The 15,110-nt window shown below is 44.5% G+C and overlaps 1 protein-coding gene across 3 annotated transcripts in view; it reads right to left on the bottom strand.

Annotated features, from left to right (window-relative positions):
- SYT15 (synaptotagmin 15) overlaps nucleotides 1–15,110 on the bottom strand; it is a 163,805-nt gene that overhangs the window by 94,901 nt on the left and 53,794 nt on the right. For all 3 annotated transcript variants that reach the window (XM_063434660.1, XM_063434661.1, XM_063434662.1), the window contains exons 3-4: nucleotides 12,244–12,386; nucleotides 11,091–11,386 (exon numbers count right to left, since the gene is read on the bottom strand). In XM_063434660.1, coding sequence (XP_063290730.1) covers nucleotides 11,091–11,386; nucleotides 12,244–12,386 — 439 coding nt within the window. The remainder of the gene's footprint in view (nucleotides 1–11,090; nucleotides 11,387–12,243; nucleotides 12,387–15,110) is intronic.

The raw sequence follows: 15,110 nt of genomic DNA, 5'->3' as shown, positions 1-15,110 counted from the left end.
ATATATATATATATATATATATATATATATATATATATATATACGCACCAAAGCCCACGTCAAGCCCAGGTCTGTCTTGGCTTAGAGAAGTGAATTTCCCGACAGCATCTGTACATGCAGGAGGAACCAATGGCCGCGATGTGTCATTTGTTTCCCTGGCAACATGACGTAGCCGGAACGCTTTGATTGGTCCTGATCCAGACCTTACCAAAAATAAATTAGGAACTGCACTGAATCCAATCACTCTAAGCCATGGTGCAACTAAACCTTGACCCAGCACCAGGTCCCAGATATCATATGCAGAAAATAAAAAGAGGTTTAGGCACTCCAAGGTTCAAGTAGGCAATTTATTCAAACCCAATGTCACACCGCAACGTTTCGACCTTTAAGGTCTTTATCAAGCTCCAGAACGTAAACATGGGTGTGAACCCTGGGATTTTGCGCATGCGCCATGGCGTCCAATGCAATGCATCAATTGACAGAACAGGGAACAGATGATTTGGGGAGTACCCTTATGCTATTTGTCCTATATAGAGCCCCTTACTGTGTTGTATGCTTTGTATGTCCTGATGAAAGCTCTGTTGAGGAGCTGAAACGTTGACGTGGTTTGCTTGAATAAAGAATACATTTTTGGAAATCCCAGAGTACCGGTATTGTTTGGAATTTATATTTATATATATATATGTATGTATATATTTGCCAATTGCATATATACAGGGAGTGCAGAATTATTAGGCAAATTAGTATTTTGACCACATCATCCTCTTTATGCATGCTGTCTTACTCCAAGCTGTATAGGCTCGAAAGCCTACTACCAATTAAGCATATTAGGTGATGTGCATCTCTGTAATGAGAAGGGGTGTGGTCTAATGACATCAACACCCTATATCAGGTGTGCATAATTATTAGGCAACTTCCTTTCCTTTGGCAAAATGGGTCTAAAGAAGGACTTGACAGGCTCAGAAAAGTCAAAAATAGTGAGATATCTTGCAGAGGGATGCAGCACTCTTAAAATGGCAAAGCTTCTGAAGCGTGATCATCGAACAATCAAGCGTTTCATTCAAAATAGTCAACAGGGTCGCAAGAAGCGTGTGGAAAAACCAAGGCGCAAAATAACTGCCCATGAACTGAGAAAAGTCAAGCGTGCAGCTGCCAAGATGCCACTTGCCACCAGTTTGGCCATATTTCAGAGCTGCAACATCACTGGAGTGCCCAAAAGCACAAGGTGTGCAACACTCAGAGACATGGCCAAGGTAAGAAAGGCTGAAAGACGACCACCACTGAACAAGACACACAAGCTGAAACGTCAAGACTGGGCCAAGAAATATCTCAAGACTGATTTTTCTAAGGTTTTATGGACTGATGAAATGAGAGTGAGTCTTGATGGGCCAGATGGATGGGCCCGTGGCTGGATTGGTAAAGGGCAGAGAGCTCCAGTCCGACTCAGACGCCAGCAAGGTGGAGGTGGAGTACTGGTTTGGGCTGGTATCATCAAAGATGAGCTTGTGGGGCCTTTTCGGGTTGAGGATGGAGTCAAGCTCAACTCCCAGTCCTACTGCCAGTTTCTGGAAGACACCTTCTTCAAGCAGTGGTACAGGAAGAAGTCTGCATCCTTCAAAAAAAACATGATTTTCATGCAGGACAATGCTCCATCACACGCGTCCAAGTACTCCACAGCGTGGCTGGCAAGAAAGGGTATAAAAGAAGAAAATCTAATGACATGGCCTCCTTGTTCACCTGATCTGAACCCCATTGAGAACCTGTGGTCCATCATCAAATGTGAGATTTACAAGGAGGGAAAACAGTACACCTCTCTGAACAGTGTCTGGGAGGCTGTGGTTGCTTCTGCACGCAATGTTGATGGTGAACAGATCAAAACACTGACAGAATCCATGGATGGCAGGCTTTTGAGTGTCCTTGCAAAGAAAGGTGGCTATATTGGTCACTGATTTGTTTTTGTTTTGTTTTTGAATGTCAGAAATGTATAATTGTGAATGTTGAGTTGTTATATTGGTTTCGCTGGTAAAAATAAATAATTGATATGGGTATATATTTGTTTTTTGTTAAGTTGCCTAATAATTATGCACAGTAATAGTCACCTGCACACACAGATATCCCCCTAAAATAGCTAAAACTAAAAACAAACTAAAAACTACTTCCAAAAATATTCAGCTTTGATATTAATGAGTTTTTTGGGTTCATTGAGAACATGGTTGTTGTTCAATAATAAAATTAATCCTCAAAAATACAACTTGCCTAATAATTCTGCACTCCCTGTATGTATGTGTATATTGTTACTTGTAATGTATTGTGTTTGAATCTGTGAGTATAGTGAGTTTTTGCAGCTGTGTAAATACATGCAGGGTCAAAGATAATGTTAGAAGTGGTTTGTGTAAAAAGTTAGAAGGATTAATTTCAGATTTAGATTACACAGGGCATTTAGTGGTGAGGATTAAAAGCTTGAGAAGGGTTTTAGTTGTGGTATAAGGGCTGTTTATGATTACTGGGTTTAGGGTTAGAGTGGGGTTAAATTTAGTTTTGGGATAAATGGGGTGTTTAGTTTTTAGATAAAGAGTTTTTTTCAGCTTTAGGCTTTGAGTGCTTTAATTTGGGAATAAGGAAAGAGTTTGTTTATGTTTTGAGAGGGGTTAAATTTAGAGTTAAGGAAAAGGTGAGTTTCCCCCTGGACAACTTGGGAAGGGGGAGCATGACTGCTGCACATGAATAAGGGGCTGGATTATAAAATTATACAAGGTTGCAAAGTGGTCAGTTTGGTAGGAGGCTGGGGGAGGAGTCTCTCCAGTCAGCAGAGACAAGGGAGAGGAGAATACTGACTTTTAAATTTGTCCAGTTTTGTCCTGAAGATTTCTGCAAGCAAAAGGAAGAAAAATAAGTTGTTAGGCTGACCAGAGGCCTCTGAGACCCTGTGTAACACCCCTTCCAGTATGACTACCACAACACTGATGGCTGAATCCGACCTGGTAAGGCTCCTGGAGGCCTAACAGGCATCCCACAGGCCGGGGGCGCTGGAGGCCCTGGTATCAGGCGTGGGAACGACCTTGGGGACCACAGGGACAACGGATGATGTTGCGGTGGCTGGCGGACGGAGGGCCAGGCGGTCCTGGCCTCCGTCGCGTTTATCCCCCAGTCCGGTGAGGAGAGGTGACCGGTGGCGACAAGGGAGCCAGGGGGTCGCCGGCAGTGGTGAGAGGACATCGCCAGCGGTAGCTGCGGGGCGCAGGTGACGGTCCAAACGAGGAGGAGCAGGTGAGGCCCAAGATGGCGGCCCCAGCAATGGCGGCAAGCCCGCCAGAAGATCGCGCAGTCCGCGTGAGTCTTTTCCGGCCAGAGCAAAAGTGTCGACATCACGCACGCGACATGGCGTGCACCGGAAGTCGGCGCAGGAACGCCGGGCGAGTACGGGACTGCGGCGCAGAGGGGAGAGCGCCGGTCCCAGGCCTGGGCGCAGCAACATCTACATGACAGGAGCAGCAGGTACAGACAACGGCCCCGGGTACAGGCAGCCGTGGGTCCCCAACCTCACCTTCTGAAGAGGGCAGTGCCCAGTCTAGATCGGAGGAGGAGAGGACCACTGTTCCAGCGCTGATTCCTGCAACAGGTACTGGTGAGTATTGCGCTAGCGCATGGGACAAGCAAGGGATCTTCAAGGGGATAGTGTTCTCTCATTGCTTAGGGCTGTACTAGCCAGGCTGCCAGAGGGGGCTGCTCAGGCCAAGGTGCTGGTTAGTGTCCTTATGCAGGCGTTAGCGTCTGGTCCTCCCCCTATGCCCCGTTGCGAGATGGCACCACTAGGGATGCATATTCCCATGGAGGTCAGGGATAAAATAATCAGGGGTGAGTCTATAGATGTGTTAACCCTGGTTTCCCCCGACCGGGAATCTGTGGACAGACCGCAGCGCGGGGAGTCGGCGGAGGGTGAATAAGGTAAGATTCCACGCACCTTTGGAAACTGGCTCCAAGGGTTCATGGTATATGCGAGTATAGTGTCAAGGAGCTTCCCAGGGAAGGCCCCGGCACTGTTCGGTTATGTGGATCTTATTTGGGGGCGTACAAAGTTTATGGGGGGCCAATGTTGGTGTCGCTACGACCAGCAATTTTCCCTTTTCCTGGTGCATCGGCAGGGGCACGCAAGGGCATGTGCTGGCTCTTTAGAGAGTTTGCAGGTTTAAACATGAGTGTTCCCATTGCAGAGGGTCTCACCCAGCATTGCGTTGCTTCAGGAAAGGTAAACAAGGTCAGCGTTCGTCAAGAGATGACGCGCCCTTGCCGGGGAGCGTGGTAAGGATGCGGCCGTGGCTCGACCGGTAACCTAACTGGCGGGCAGCTGAGATTTGTTGGACAGATTTGCCGTGGGATTCGGGATTCCGTTTGTACATTCAGATTCCCCTTCCCTCTCCAGTAATTTGAAGTCTGTGCTGGGAAAAGAAGACATTTTAGCGGAGAAGTTGGACAAGGAAGTGCGAAGGGGGCGCATGGCTGGCCCATTCACGGTTCTTCCCTTTCACAATTTATGAGTCTCTCCATTGGGCTTTGTGCCCAAAAAAGGATTCCGTGGCTTTTTGGCTCATTCACTACCTGTCGTACCTGTCGGGCGGGTCGGTGAATGATGATATTGATAAAGAGGTGTCCCGCGTTAGGTACGCATCGTTTGACAGGGCTCTTGAATTGCTTAGGGAGGCCGGAAGCCGGGGCTTTGCTAGCGAAGTCTGATATTGAATCCGCTTTCTGGTTCCTTCCGGTGCATCCGGAATGTTTTCATTTACTAGGTTGCCAGTTTAAGGGTTCGTTCTTTTTGAACGTGTTTGCCTATGGGCTGTGCTATTTCATGTTCATACTTTGAGATGTTCGCCTCATTTCTCGAATGGGTGGCTGGCTGTTCGTCCATTATGCTCTATTTGGACAATTTTTTGTTCATGGGAGCTCGGGGGTCGGTCACATGCGTCCGTCTATGGGAGTCATTTAGGAAGGTCTCCCCTGGCAGAGATCAAGACAGTGGGGCCAGTGGAGGTCCTCTCCTATCAGGGCATAGTGATTGATTGCTCGCTCATGGTCTTTCGACTGCCGGAAGTGAAGCTGGAGCAATTACTCAGGTTGGTTGATATGGCGAAGGGTGTGCAAAAAAAAAAAAAAAAGGCAGCTGAGGCAAATCCAGGTGCTTTTGGGTCACCTCATGTGCTCTCTATGGGACGGGCGTTCTGTAGGAGTCAGCTTTTTCACATAGGTCGGGTTTCCAGTCAGCTGCGGGATGATCTGCAGACGTGGAGTTCCTTCCTCGGTACGTATAATGGTCAGTCATGTTGGTTGCGTCCTGCTATGTCATATACGGATCTCAAGCTGTTCACGGACGCCTCAGGGTCTGTGGGGTTTGGCGCGTACTTCCACGGTCGCTGGTGCATAGACGCATGGCTGCTTGCGTGGAAGGAGAGTAAGTTAAAGGGAAACCTTACGTTTCTGGAGCTCTTCCCCATAGTAGTGGCAGTGGAGCTGTGGGAAGAAGGGCTCTCGAATAGGAAGGTGGTGGTGCGCACGGACAACAAGGGTGTTGTCCATGTATTTAATCGGTCTACCTCTGCGTCGCATCTGCTTAGGCGGTTAGTGCTCTTGAGCCTGCGTCATAATGTGGGGATTTTAGCGTGTCATGTTCCAGGCGTGCTGAATGTCATCGCCGATCCCCCTTTCTCGGTCAGTGGGACCGGTTTCGGGAGACGGCGCCAGAGGCGGCGCAGACGGGGGAGCAATGTCCTCGAGAGTTAGGGGACCTGATGTCTGACATTTGAGGAGGTTGGCTAGGGGATCCCTATCAGAGTCAACCTGGAGGTCCTATACAGAGATATGGCGGCGTTGGTTTGTCATCGGGTCGGAAAAGGGCTTGTCGACAGCGGCGGGGAGGCTACGTGTGATGCTGGAACTCTTGGAGTCGCAACTTGTCTGCTCTCTCCTTTTTGTGTCAATGGTTCGGGTGGGAGGATGTCTCCAAGGTACTTGGCTTTTCTCGTGTGGTGGAAGGATGGATGCAATGTCGACGACCGGACTCTCGTAGGCCGATCTCATTTGAGATACTGGGGAAGCTGTTGTCCTTCCTTTCTCAGGTGTGCTCGCCTGCATATGAGGTTTACTGTGCTTTTTCGGAGCGCTGCGGATTGGAGAATTGGTAGCACCCAGGGCCTCGACGCACTCGCGGTTGGTGGCTCAGGGATTTGGAGCTGTCAACATCGGGCATAGTGCTCCGTATACGATGGTCAAAGACAGATCAGGCAGGCGAAGGGGCCCAGGTTCGTATCGGAGTTACGGGGGTGTATACTGCCCAGTTTTGCTAGTGATGGAGTTCCTCTGGTTTCTGGGTCAAAGGGAGGGGTTCCCTTTTGGTTCACCAGGATGGTACGTCGCTGAGTCGATTCCAGTTCTCTTGGATTCTGTAGGTATGCAGACCCTACCCAGTACACGTCACATTCCTTACGTATAGGTGCGGCGACGCATGCGAGTTGGACAGGTCTCCCTGCAGAGGCATTAAAACGGCTAGGAGATGGAAGTCGGGCCGGTATCAGCTATATGTATGCCCGCATATGTTATGATGGTTTAGCAATTTCCCCTTCTCTCTCCCCCCTCTTCCCTTCCCTCAATTTGTTAGTTATGTGATTCCCGGATGTAGGGTTGTTATGTCTGTTCCTTCATTCTAGGCAGGGGTCTGTGCTTCGTATGGATAATAGGGCTCTACTATGTGTACGGGGCAGCCCGGCACGCGGTAGACAGAGTGTATGGCCGTAACTTGAGTTTTCCCCATGAGTCAGTTTGGGTACGTTGGAGGGGGTTAAGGGTATTACGCTGGGACCAAATGTACTCTGAATGTCTTCAATTAAGCCGCAGCTTCTCCAGTCCAGTCATCCTGGTATTGCACGCAGGCGGGAATAACATTGGCCGCCGGCGGTCGGTCGATCTCATACTGGCCATGAAGCAAGATGTTGCCGCACTGCTTTGCTCTTTTTAAGGACTTGATTGTAGTTTGGTCAGAAATCATCCCTTGCCCAGTATGGCGGGCGAGCGCACATGGCAGAGGCTTGGAGAGATGTAGGAGGGAGGTCAACATGACGGTCTCTAGATTTATTCAGCGCACGGGGGGAGTTGTAGTACGCCACTTTGAGCTGGAAGGAGATAATGCTAATTTGATGCAGGGGGATGGCGTACATTTGTTACCGGTAGGCTTGGGCATATTCGATGTGGGACTCCAGTCAGGAATTGAAATTGCGCTGTTGGCGGGGGGCGCGATGCCGGCGCGCAGTAAGGCACGCGAGGAGGGCATCGCGGTGGCGGTATCCTGGACAGCGCAAAGAAAAGGTTAAGACGAAGAGTCACTTTGGGGAGATGACAGCCCGCACGGGAGCTGATGGCGGAGTGCCGGCTGTTTAGTCTCATGGAAAAAATGTTGGGGGAACTGTCTGTTGGGCAACCGCTCAACAGCTGACAGATTGGATAATGTTAAAAGTTATACATTTAATAAAGCTGTGGCCGTTGCCCTTATCCACTAAGAAGGTGTCTGGTGTGTTATTGGGGGGCAACGGTGGGGACATGGATTATGGGTCAGCAGTCAAGTTTCCCCCTGGACAACTTGGGAAGGGGGAGCATGACTGCTGCACATGAATAAGGGGCTGGATTATAAAATTATACAAGGTCGCAAAGTGGTCAGTTTGGTAGGAGGCTGGGGGAGGAGTCTCACCAGTCAGCAGAGACAAGGGAGAGGAGAATACTGACTTTCCCTCCCACCCACCCTGTTGGTTGTTTGGTGTCTGGCTTTGCTTTTCTGTTTTGTCACAGCTTGGCAGTATCCTGGACAGCGCAAAGAAAAGGTTAAGACGAAGAGTCACTTTGGGGAGATGACAGCCCGCACGGGAGCTGATGGCGGAGTGCCGGCTGTTTAGTCTCATGGAAAAAATGTTGGGGGAACTGTCTGTTGGGCAACCGCTCAACAGCTGACAGATTGGATAATGTTAAAAGTTATACATTTAATAAAGCTGTGGCCGTTGCCCTTATCCACTAAGAAGGTGTCTGGTGTGTTATTGGGGGGCAACGGTGGGGACATGGATTATGGGTCAGCAGTCATGTTTAGGACATGTGGGGTTTCAAGGGCCTATCACGTCTGTCTATTTTCAACAAAAAACACACACTTTATTCCTGATTTGGAATCTCCATAACCACAATATGTAATTTCACCGAAGATCATCAACTGGTTTGGTCACTACCACCTCTACTGGAAGGCTATTCCATGAACATTACTGCTATTTTCTAAAAGCTAGAAGCCTTTCCTCCAAGTTCTAGCTCAATGCTATTTTTGTTTCTTCTTCAAACTTCTACAAAGTGTCATATTGGTGTGTTTTTGAATCACAATAGATGTCACTTTATCCCTTTTCAGCCCCAGGATATACACTGATATTTTATGAAACTAATGGCTACACCTAGATGAATGCATTTAGTATTCCTCAACACACCTAGAAATACATGAAAATTAAACAGGTCGATGCAGTTTTAATATATACATTTGTACACAGTAATGTACTTTTAAAGAGTAAACAACCACATTTTTTATAGAAGTTCATAACGAAAATCCTTCACTCTTTTTTAATTAAAAGTACACTCCACATACAATAACTACTATGCTTGCTGTAGTGGCTATGGTTCCAGAATTTTTTCTGGCCCCCGCCCCCATTGTAAGTAGTTAATCCAGGCTTGAAAAACCTGTGGGACCCCATATGTTTTGAACTACAACTCCCATGATTCCCTGGCTATTTCATTCAAAGAATCGTGGGCATTGTAGTTCAAAATATCTAGGGGGCTGCAGGTTGTGCAGGACTGAGTTAAACCGCTTACCATAACCTGGGGTCCACTAGTTGTCCCACCTTGACCACTAATGCTGGAGTGCTGAAAATTCCTAAGCAGGAACTTCCATTAGCTTTCGTGGTAGTGTAGTGGTTATGGTGCTTGGCGTGTTCCTTTAATAACTTCATTGTCATTCACTTTAGTATAGTCCATTCTATTTTTATTTTTATAAATTAGGACCAAAACAGGGATCCATATTAAAGTAAAGTGTAAGCAATGTTTTATACAGTTATAAGAAATAATGCCTTTACATTTGTAATATATTGACTTTTGATTGCGGACAACTGTCATGGAGTCTAGAGTCCACTAGTAACCTCCCCAAATCTCTCTTCAACAAGATTTGGACATTGTAAATAGCTTTAAATTAAATGTTACACCATGCAAACAGCTAATTGAGCACAATGAAAATATAGTTTAAAACCTCACTCAATCATTCTCGGTCAAAGTGGATAGGACCCTGACAAGTAGAATTTAGGCTTTCACAACTTTCTTGGTACTAACAGTAAATAAGCATGATTGAAGCATATTACCAGTCCTTGCATTTGGCTGGGATTACCATAAAAATATATCAACAGACAGGTTAGCAAAGGTAGAATAACAAGCAAAAGTGAAGGAACACAGAAATATAGAAAATCCAAAATGGAACCCAGTTCAGGAGAACAACAATTGGGATAAATTATAAACTAACTGGACTGAGAACCAAGAATAAAAAAATCCACTGTCAATCTTTGGGCAGCAGGAATTAGGAAAGGACAATTACTAAAAGGTTATGGGAGAATATTTAAAGGTTATTTACTATAGTGACAATTTAAAGTGAATTCAGAGTGAATATCAAATATGAGGCCAACGAAGGCAAAATGGAAGCATAGCTGAAAATTTTGGTCTTAAAGGACCACTATAGTGCCAGGAAAACAAACTTGTTTTCCTGGCACTATAGGGTCGGTCATTAGGTCAGAAATCAGGAATAGAGAGGTACAATAGGTGAGTCAAGGAGTATAAATAGAAGAATAGTCAGTTATGGCCAAGATTAAAGCCATAAATACAATGAGAGGATAATGAGAGCTATTGAGAACCAAAATAGAACCACAACAGAGCAAGGACCTGAGTCTTAGCAAACTATTTATAGTCTGTTACTTTAACTCTATAGCCACGCCCACAAATTTGGAATTTGCAGATTTTGATGGGTTGCGACATAATCAACAGCATCATAAAAGGAGGCGGGGTCACATTGGGTGGTGTTTGGACCACTGGAGAGAGGAGAAGGACCATGGGGAAGGTCACCAACTACCTGTAGGGGTCACCCACGCTGTGCTTCCCTATGATAAACACAGAGTTCAAAATCTCCACTCGCCACTTGACAAGTCAAAATTTAACCCTAGTGGAATAGAAATTCACCCCTGGTAAGAGTGCCATGAACCCTGCAGGAGTGCAGTGGCAAGTAACGTTTATAGCCTGGCTAGTAGTTTTGATATGTCTATTATCATTACAATGTCAGTTACAATAGTACAATGCCAGGGTACTTATATCTCAGCCAGCAGCATGGATGCTGTGACTCTCTCACACACACAGGTATGCTCAGTCTTACCCAACACTTGTGTCAAATATCACAGAATAGACCAGCTTGTGTGCACCTGAGCACCATCTCTGTTTGGAGATGTTCACTTGACCCACCACACAGTTTTATTATCAGCAGTGTCCTGTTGTGGTATCTACGCCCTTTAGAAATTCCTTGATGCTCTGTTATGTACAATCATGGGTGTACCTGTCTTGACTAGAATTATGAATAAGTTAATTGGAACTTGGACCTTGTGTTTCCTCTGACTACAATTCTTTATCTTTCATAGTTATTTTGCATCAAGTCCAGTCACCCCAAGGACTAGAAATACTTGTATTCACAAGCCTATCAATTGGGTTCTATCCAGTGAGGCTTGCCTCATGACATGGTCTCTTCCCTCACCTATCATTCTCTACATGGATTAGTACCAAGTAGTGGCTTATTTCTGTTCTACACAAATCAGAGAAATTAAGGGTAAAGGAAAGGCTTGACATTAGAAAATGTATTATTGATAGTTGAAGGGTGGATTGCTTACATCTGAAATATAAAAATGTTGAGCCAGTTTAACTTGATATTCTATTTCTAAGCAATAAATACTTTATTAATCACAAAGAAAATTTAGAAGTTAGTATGTTATTAATCGTACCTGGAACACAAAGTTTTCATCAAAGTGTGGGTTCGCAGTTTTGCGCTTTGCTTTAGACTGTAGATAGCGCCGTTCATCTGGAAGGAGATGGATCTTGACAAAGGGGTTGCATGAATCAGAGTTGAGCTGGAGGTTCCTCACTTTGATCAGGGAGACCACAAGTCTCTCTGTCTCATGTTCATACTCCACTGCAAACCAAATACGACCAATGTTACCCTTGGGAAAATCGGTTTCTTCATTGTCATCTGGATATTTGTACAAATCAGGATTGATGGAGCCCAAAACATATGCTCCCCCTTAAAACCAAAATAAATGTATAGTTAGATTATTGTGATATTTACCATTGCCATGAAAATAGATTATTTTCTCTCTTTTTTTCTTCTTTTTTTTTTATGGAGAAATTACAATGTGTTTTTTTAAATTTATTTAAACAGATTAAAAGAAAGAAAATAAATAATTAAGATTTTCCTGTAAGTGAACTTGGCAGCAAGCTTATGAAACTTACTATAGATACCATTACCCCATTGTTAAAATTATTAGGAGCTAAAACATGTTTAATAAAAGTCTATTTGGACTCTTTTTCTCAGGATCTTTGTTCTGTCTGTGATGAAGGGGATTCATTGAGGTCTGACCAAGTGCATATTATTTGCTTCCCTCATTGCTATCACACCTATTAAACTATAACTCCCTAGATTAGTGACATTGCAGATGTTTGTGAAATACGCAAGATAAGAACTATGGCCGGCTTGTTGGGTATAATGGAAAATAGAGTTACAAAAATCTGGGGTTCCAAAGTTATCTTGGGGTACTTTAGATCAATTCCGTGCAACTGGTGATTCACAATAGGTTTTGCTTTAATGTCATGGTATTTATTTAAAATGAAATTCAGCTTAGTTAAATGTCCAGAATTTAACAGATGGTCCATTACATGATAACATTGGAGCCATTAAAATAAAAAAAATAAAAAAAAAAAAGCAGCTCGCTTTTTTGGAGGGTTAATTAATATTGATAGCTTGAACAAAGCTGTGAACTTTCTTAGCATGGATATCAACTTTGTAAAATGTGTAACCTGTGCTATAATTTATTGGATCAGCAATACATTTCAGATTGATGTGATGCTACATATTGAAAAATAGAATGTTCCAAACTGTACCCATTGAACAGAAAGATGACCGAGGAAGGATACCAGGGGCAATATAGGGTTCACTGTCCGCCTGAATTCGCTCTCCATTCTGTAAATCCACCCAATCTCGTCCATGGAACTTGGGAGGCAAAATAAAGGGAACACCTTTATTCCTGACAAATAGATAATAATCTGTTAGAATGTGAAGGGAACCATCTTTATTACTTTTTTCTATTTTGCTTGTAATAGTTTTTTGTGATTTATTTGAAATATTGACAATTATTTAATAAGAATAAAAGTATGTCTGTTTTATTCAGAGAGCCATGTTTATTAATAAATGTAAAGGTTTAGTACCAATGTATGCACCAGAAATTCCAACGTCAAGTGTAAATCAAGTGCACTAAGCACAAAATCTGGTCAGACAATTTAAAGCGGCACTGTCTTGCCGAACTTACCTTTCCCCAAACGACTCCTCTTCTCTTCCTCCTTCAGGATCTGTTCTTCATTTCTTCCCATCTGCTTTAGTTTTCTTTAAAACATAAGACATAGTCTAGGGACTACTTTGTCTTATGGAGGTTTCCTACACTTGACCATCTCTGACCAGCAGAGGAGCAAAGTGTGCTTCGTTTCTGATGATCAAAGCAATTTTCCCACAATTCTCACCTTTCCTCCGTGATCTCGCGATGCTTCCTGTCAGTATTCCCGAACACCCTGTCACTTAGACAGAACGCCGGTGAAACTACCGAATTTCATCCTAACAGAATGAGAACAGTTTCTCCATTTGTGTTAGGACGCAATTCGGGAGTTTGTTCAGATCGGAATGTCATTTGAATCCTATTTGTGCCGCGGCTACATCTTGCAGCCTTAAATTGTCTTAGTAGATAGCTCCCTGATACTGTGGAAATTAGGGAGTTATCTACCAAAAGGCTGAACGACCCAAATTGGTCTTTGAGCCAAATTTACTAATACTAAGTAAAGATTACTTAGTGTTAGTAAATAATCTGCCCCTACTCGCTATGCCGCGAGTAGCGGCATGTCTAGTAAACAGTGAGTAAACCTATCATCCCCTCATGAGCGGTGGGTGGGGGCCCTAAATGAAAATGTGGGGGGGGGACATATTGTCCTCCCCCCAGGCGCCCACACCTGAGCGGCGGGTGGTGGCCTTAAATAATAATAAGGGGAGGGACCTATTTTCCATCACCCCTGCGCAGCGGGTGGGTGCCCTTTATAAAAATGGAGAGGAGGGACCTATTGAGCGGTAGGTGGAGGCCCTAAATAACAATAAGGGGGAGACCTATTTTTCTCCTTCCCTGGACACCACCTCTGAGCGGCGGGTGGGTGCCCTAAATAAAAATGGGGGGGAAACATCTATTGTCCCTACCCAGCCCCCACACATGAGCGGCGGGTTGGGGCCCTACATAAAAATATTAACCCCCCCCAGGTGACTGGGAGTCCCCAAGCCCCTAGTCACCCCCCCACACAAAAAAAAATTACTAAACCCCTACCTACCACCCTCACCCTAAAAATAGTGAGGGGGGAACAATAAAACTAAATCCCTGTAAATAAAAAAAATAAACTTACCATTTGATGTCTTCTTTTTTCAGCCCCAAAAAAGGCCAAATAAAAGTCAATAATACCCGTCGCACTTTGAAAATAAAATAAAAACTCGTGCGCAAAAAACAAGATAAAAAAGACGATTAAAAAAAAACAGCCCAACGCTAAAAAATAATTCATCTTCACCCATGAAGGGCACAGCGCAGAATGAGCTCCGCAGGGTGGGGAAAGGCTTACAAAGCATTCCCAAGCCTGGCAATTAGGTTCAGAGTGCTCTGATTGGTTGGTTTAAGCCAACTAATCAGAGAGCTCTGACAGGTAAATGAAGAGACTGACAGGTAAGTCTCTACATTTACAAATTCAGACCACCCAGGTGCAGTGAAAAAATAAATAAATAAAAAGGATAGTTACTTCCCTTTTCTAATCAGGTAAAACAAGAGGATTCCTCTTAATCCTCACAAATATAGAAACAGGGTAGAATATACCTAAACATATAAAAAATAAAAGAAAACGCTCATAGGGGATTAACGTAAAACACACGGATGCCCCTTATGTTTATGTCACACTCACGAGATATATGTGGTTTTCAGGCACATCAAATAGATGAGTATTCTTAAGTCCCTCAGGGTCAGAGTAGTAGTTTGGACATGTAAAGAATAATAAAAATCGACATAGTGTAACGTTGTTATGTAAATAAAATCACAGCTTTAATGGTTGCACTTACAGTGTAACACTTGTAAAAAGGCCCATCAGAACAAGTCTTTTCCTCCCATCAAAAGTGGAGCAGAACGTCCTTGTTGAAATTTCAGGCAGGCAGTACACAATAGTAAAATAATAAGATAGCAAATAGCAATCACTATCAGTCTCTACGCGTTTCGTCCGGTTCGCCGGACTTCCTCAGGAGTAGTGGAATGCTTCAATCCTTCTGGGGCTTCCAATCCCTTTTAAATCTTCCCGCCGACATGTTGATCTAAATTCTCAATTTCGAACAGCTGATTGTCAATACGTTCATACGCTCCATATATGGAGTTCCGGCTCTCATTCGTGGAACGCACGTGCGTTCCACAGACCCGGAAATACCCGCGTCACCCTGGACTGAGCGGATGTGTGTCACTGGAACGCACGTGCGTTCCACTTCGTCCGATCGTCAACGGCATTGATATTGTCCAATATATCATAGGACACCAAAATGAATACAATACAGATCAAGTCAAAATAAAACGCCATTACACTTATAGGTCTAACAGGACCTTCCTAGCTATCTATCAGCCCTTTACTGTGTATTAAAAACACACAAATCCAGACATATCTTACATAACCAATGTTATAAAAATCCAAACATA

The sequence above is a fragment of the Pelobates fuscus genome, chromosome 10 (assembly GCF_036172605.1).
Source record: "Pelobates fuscus isolate aPelFus1 chromosome 10, aPelFus1.pri, whole genome shotgun sequence".
Taxonomy (NCBI): Eukaryota; Metazoa; Chordata; class Amphibia; order Anura; family Pelobatidae; genus Pelobates; species Pelobates fuscus.
This window is presented reverse-complemented; position numbering and strand designations above follow the sequence as displayed.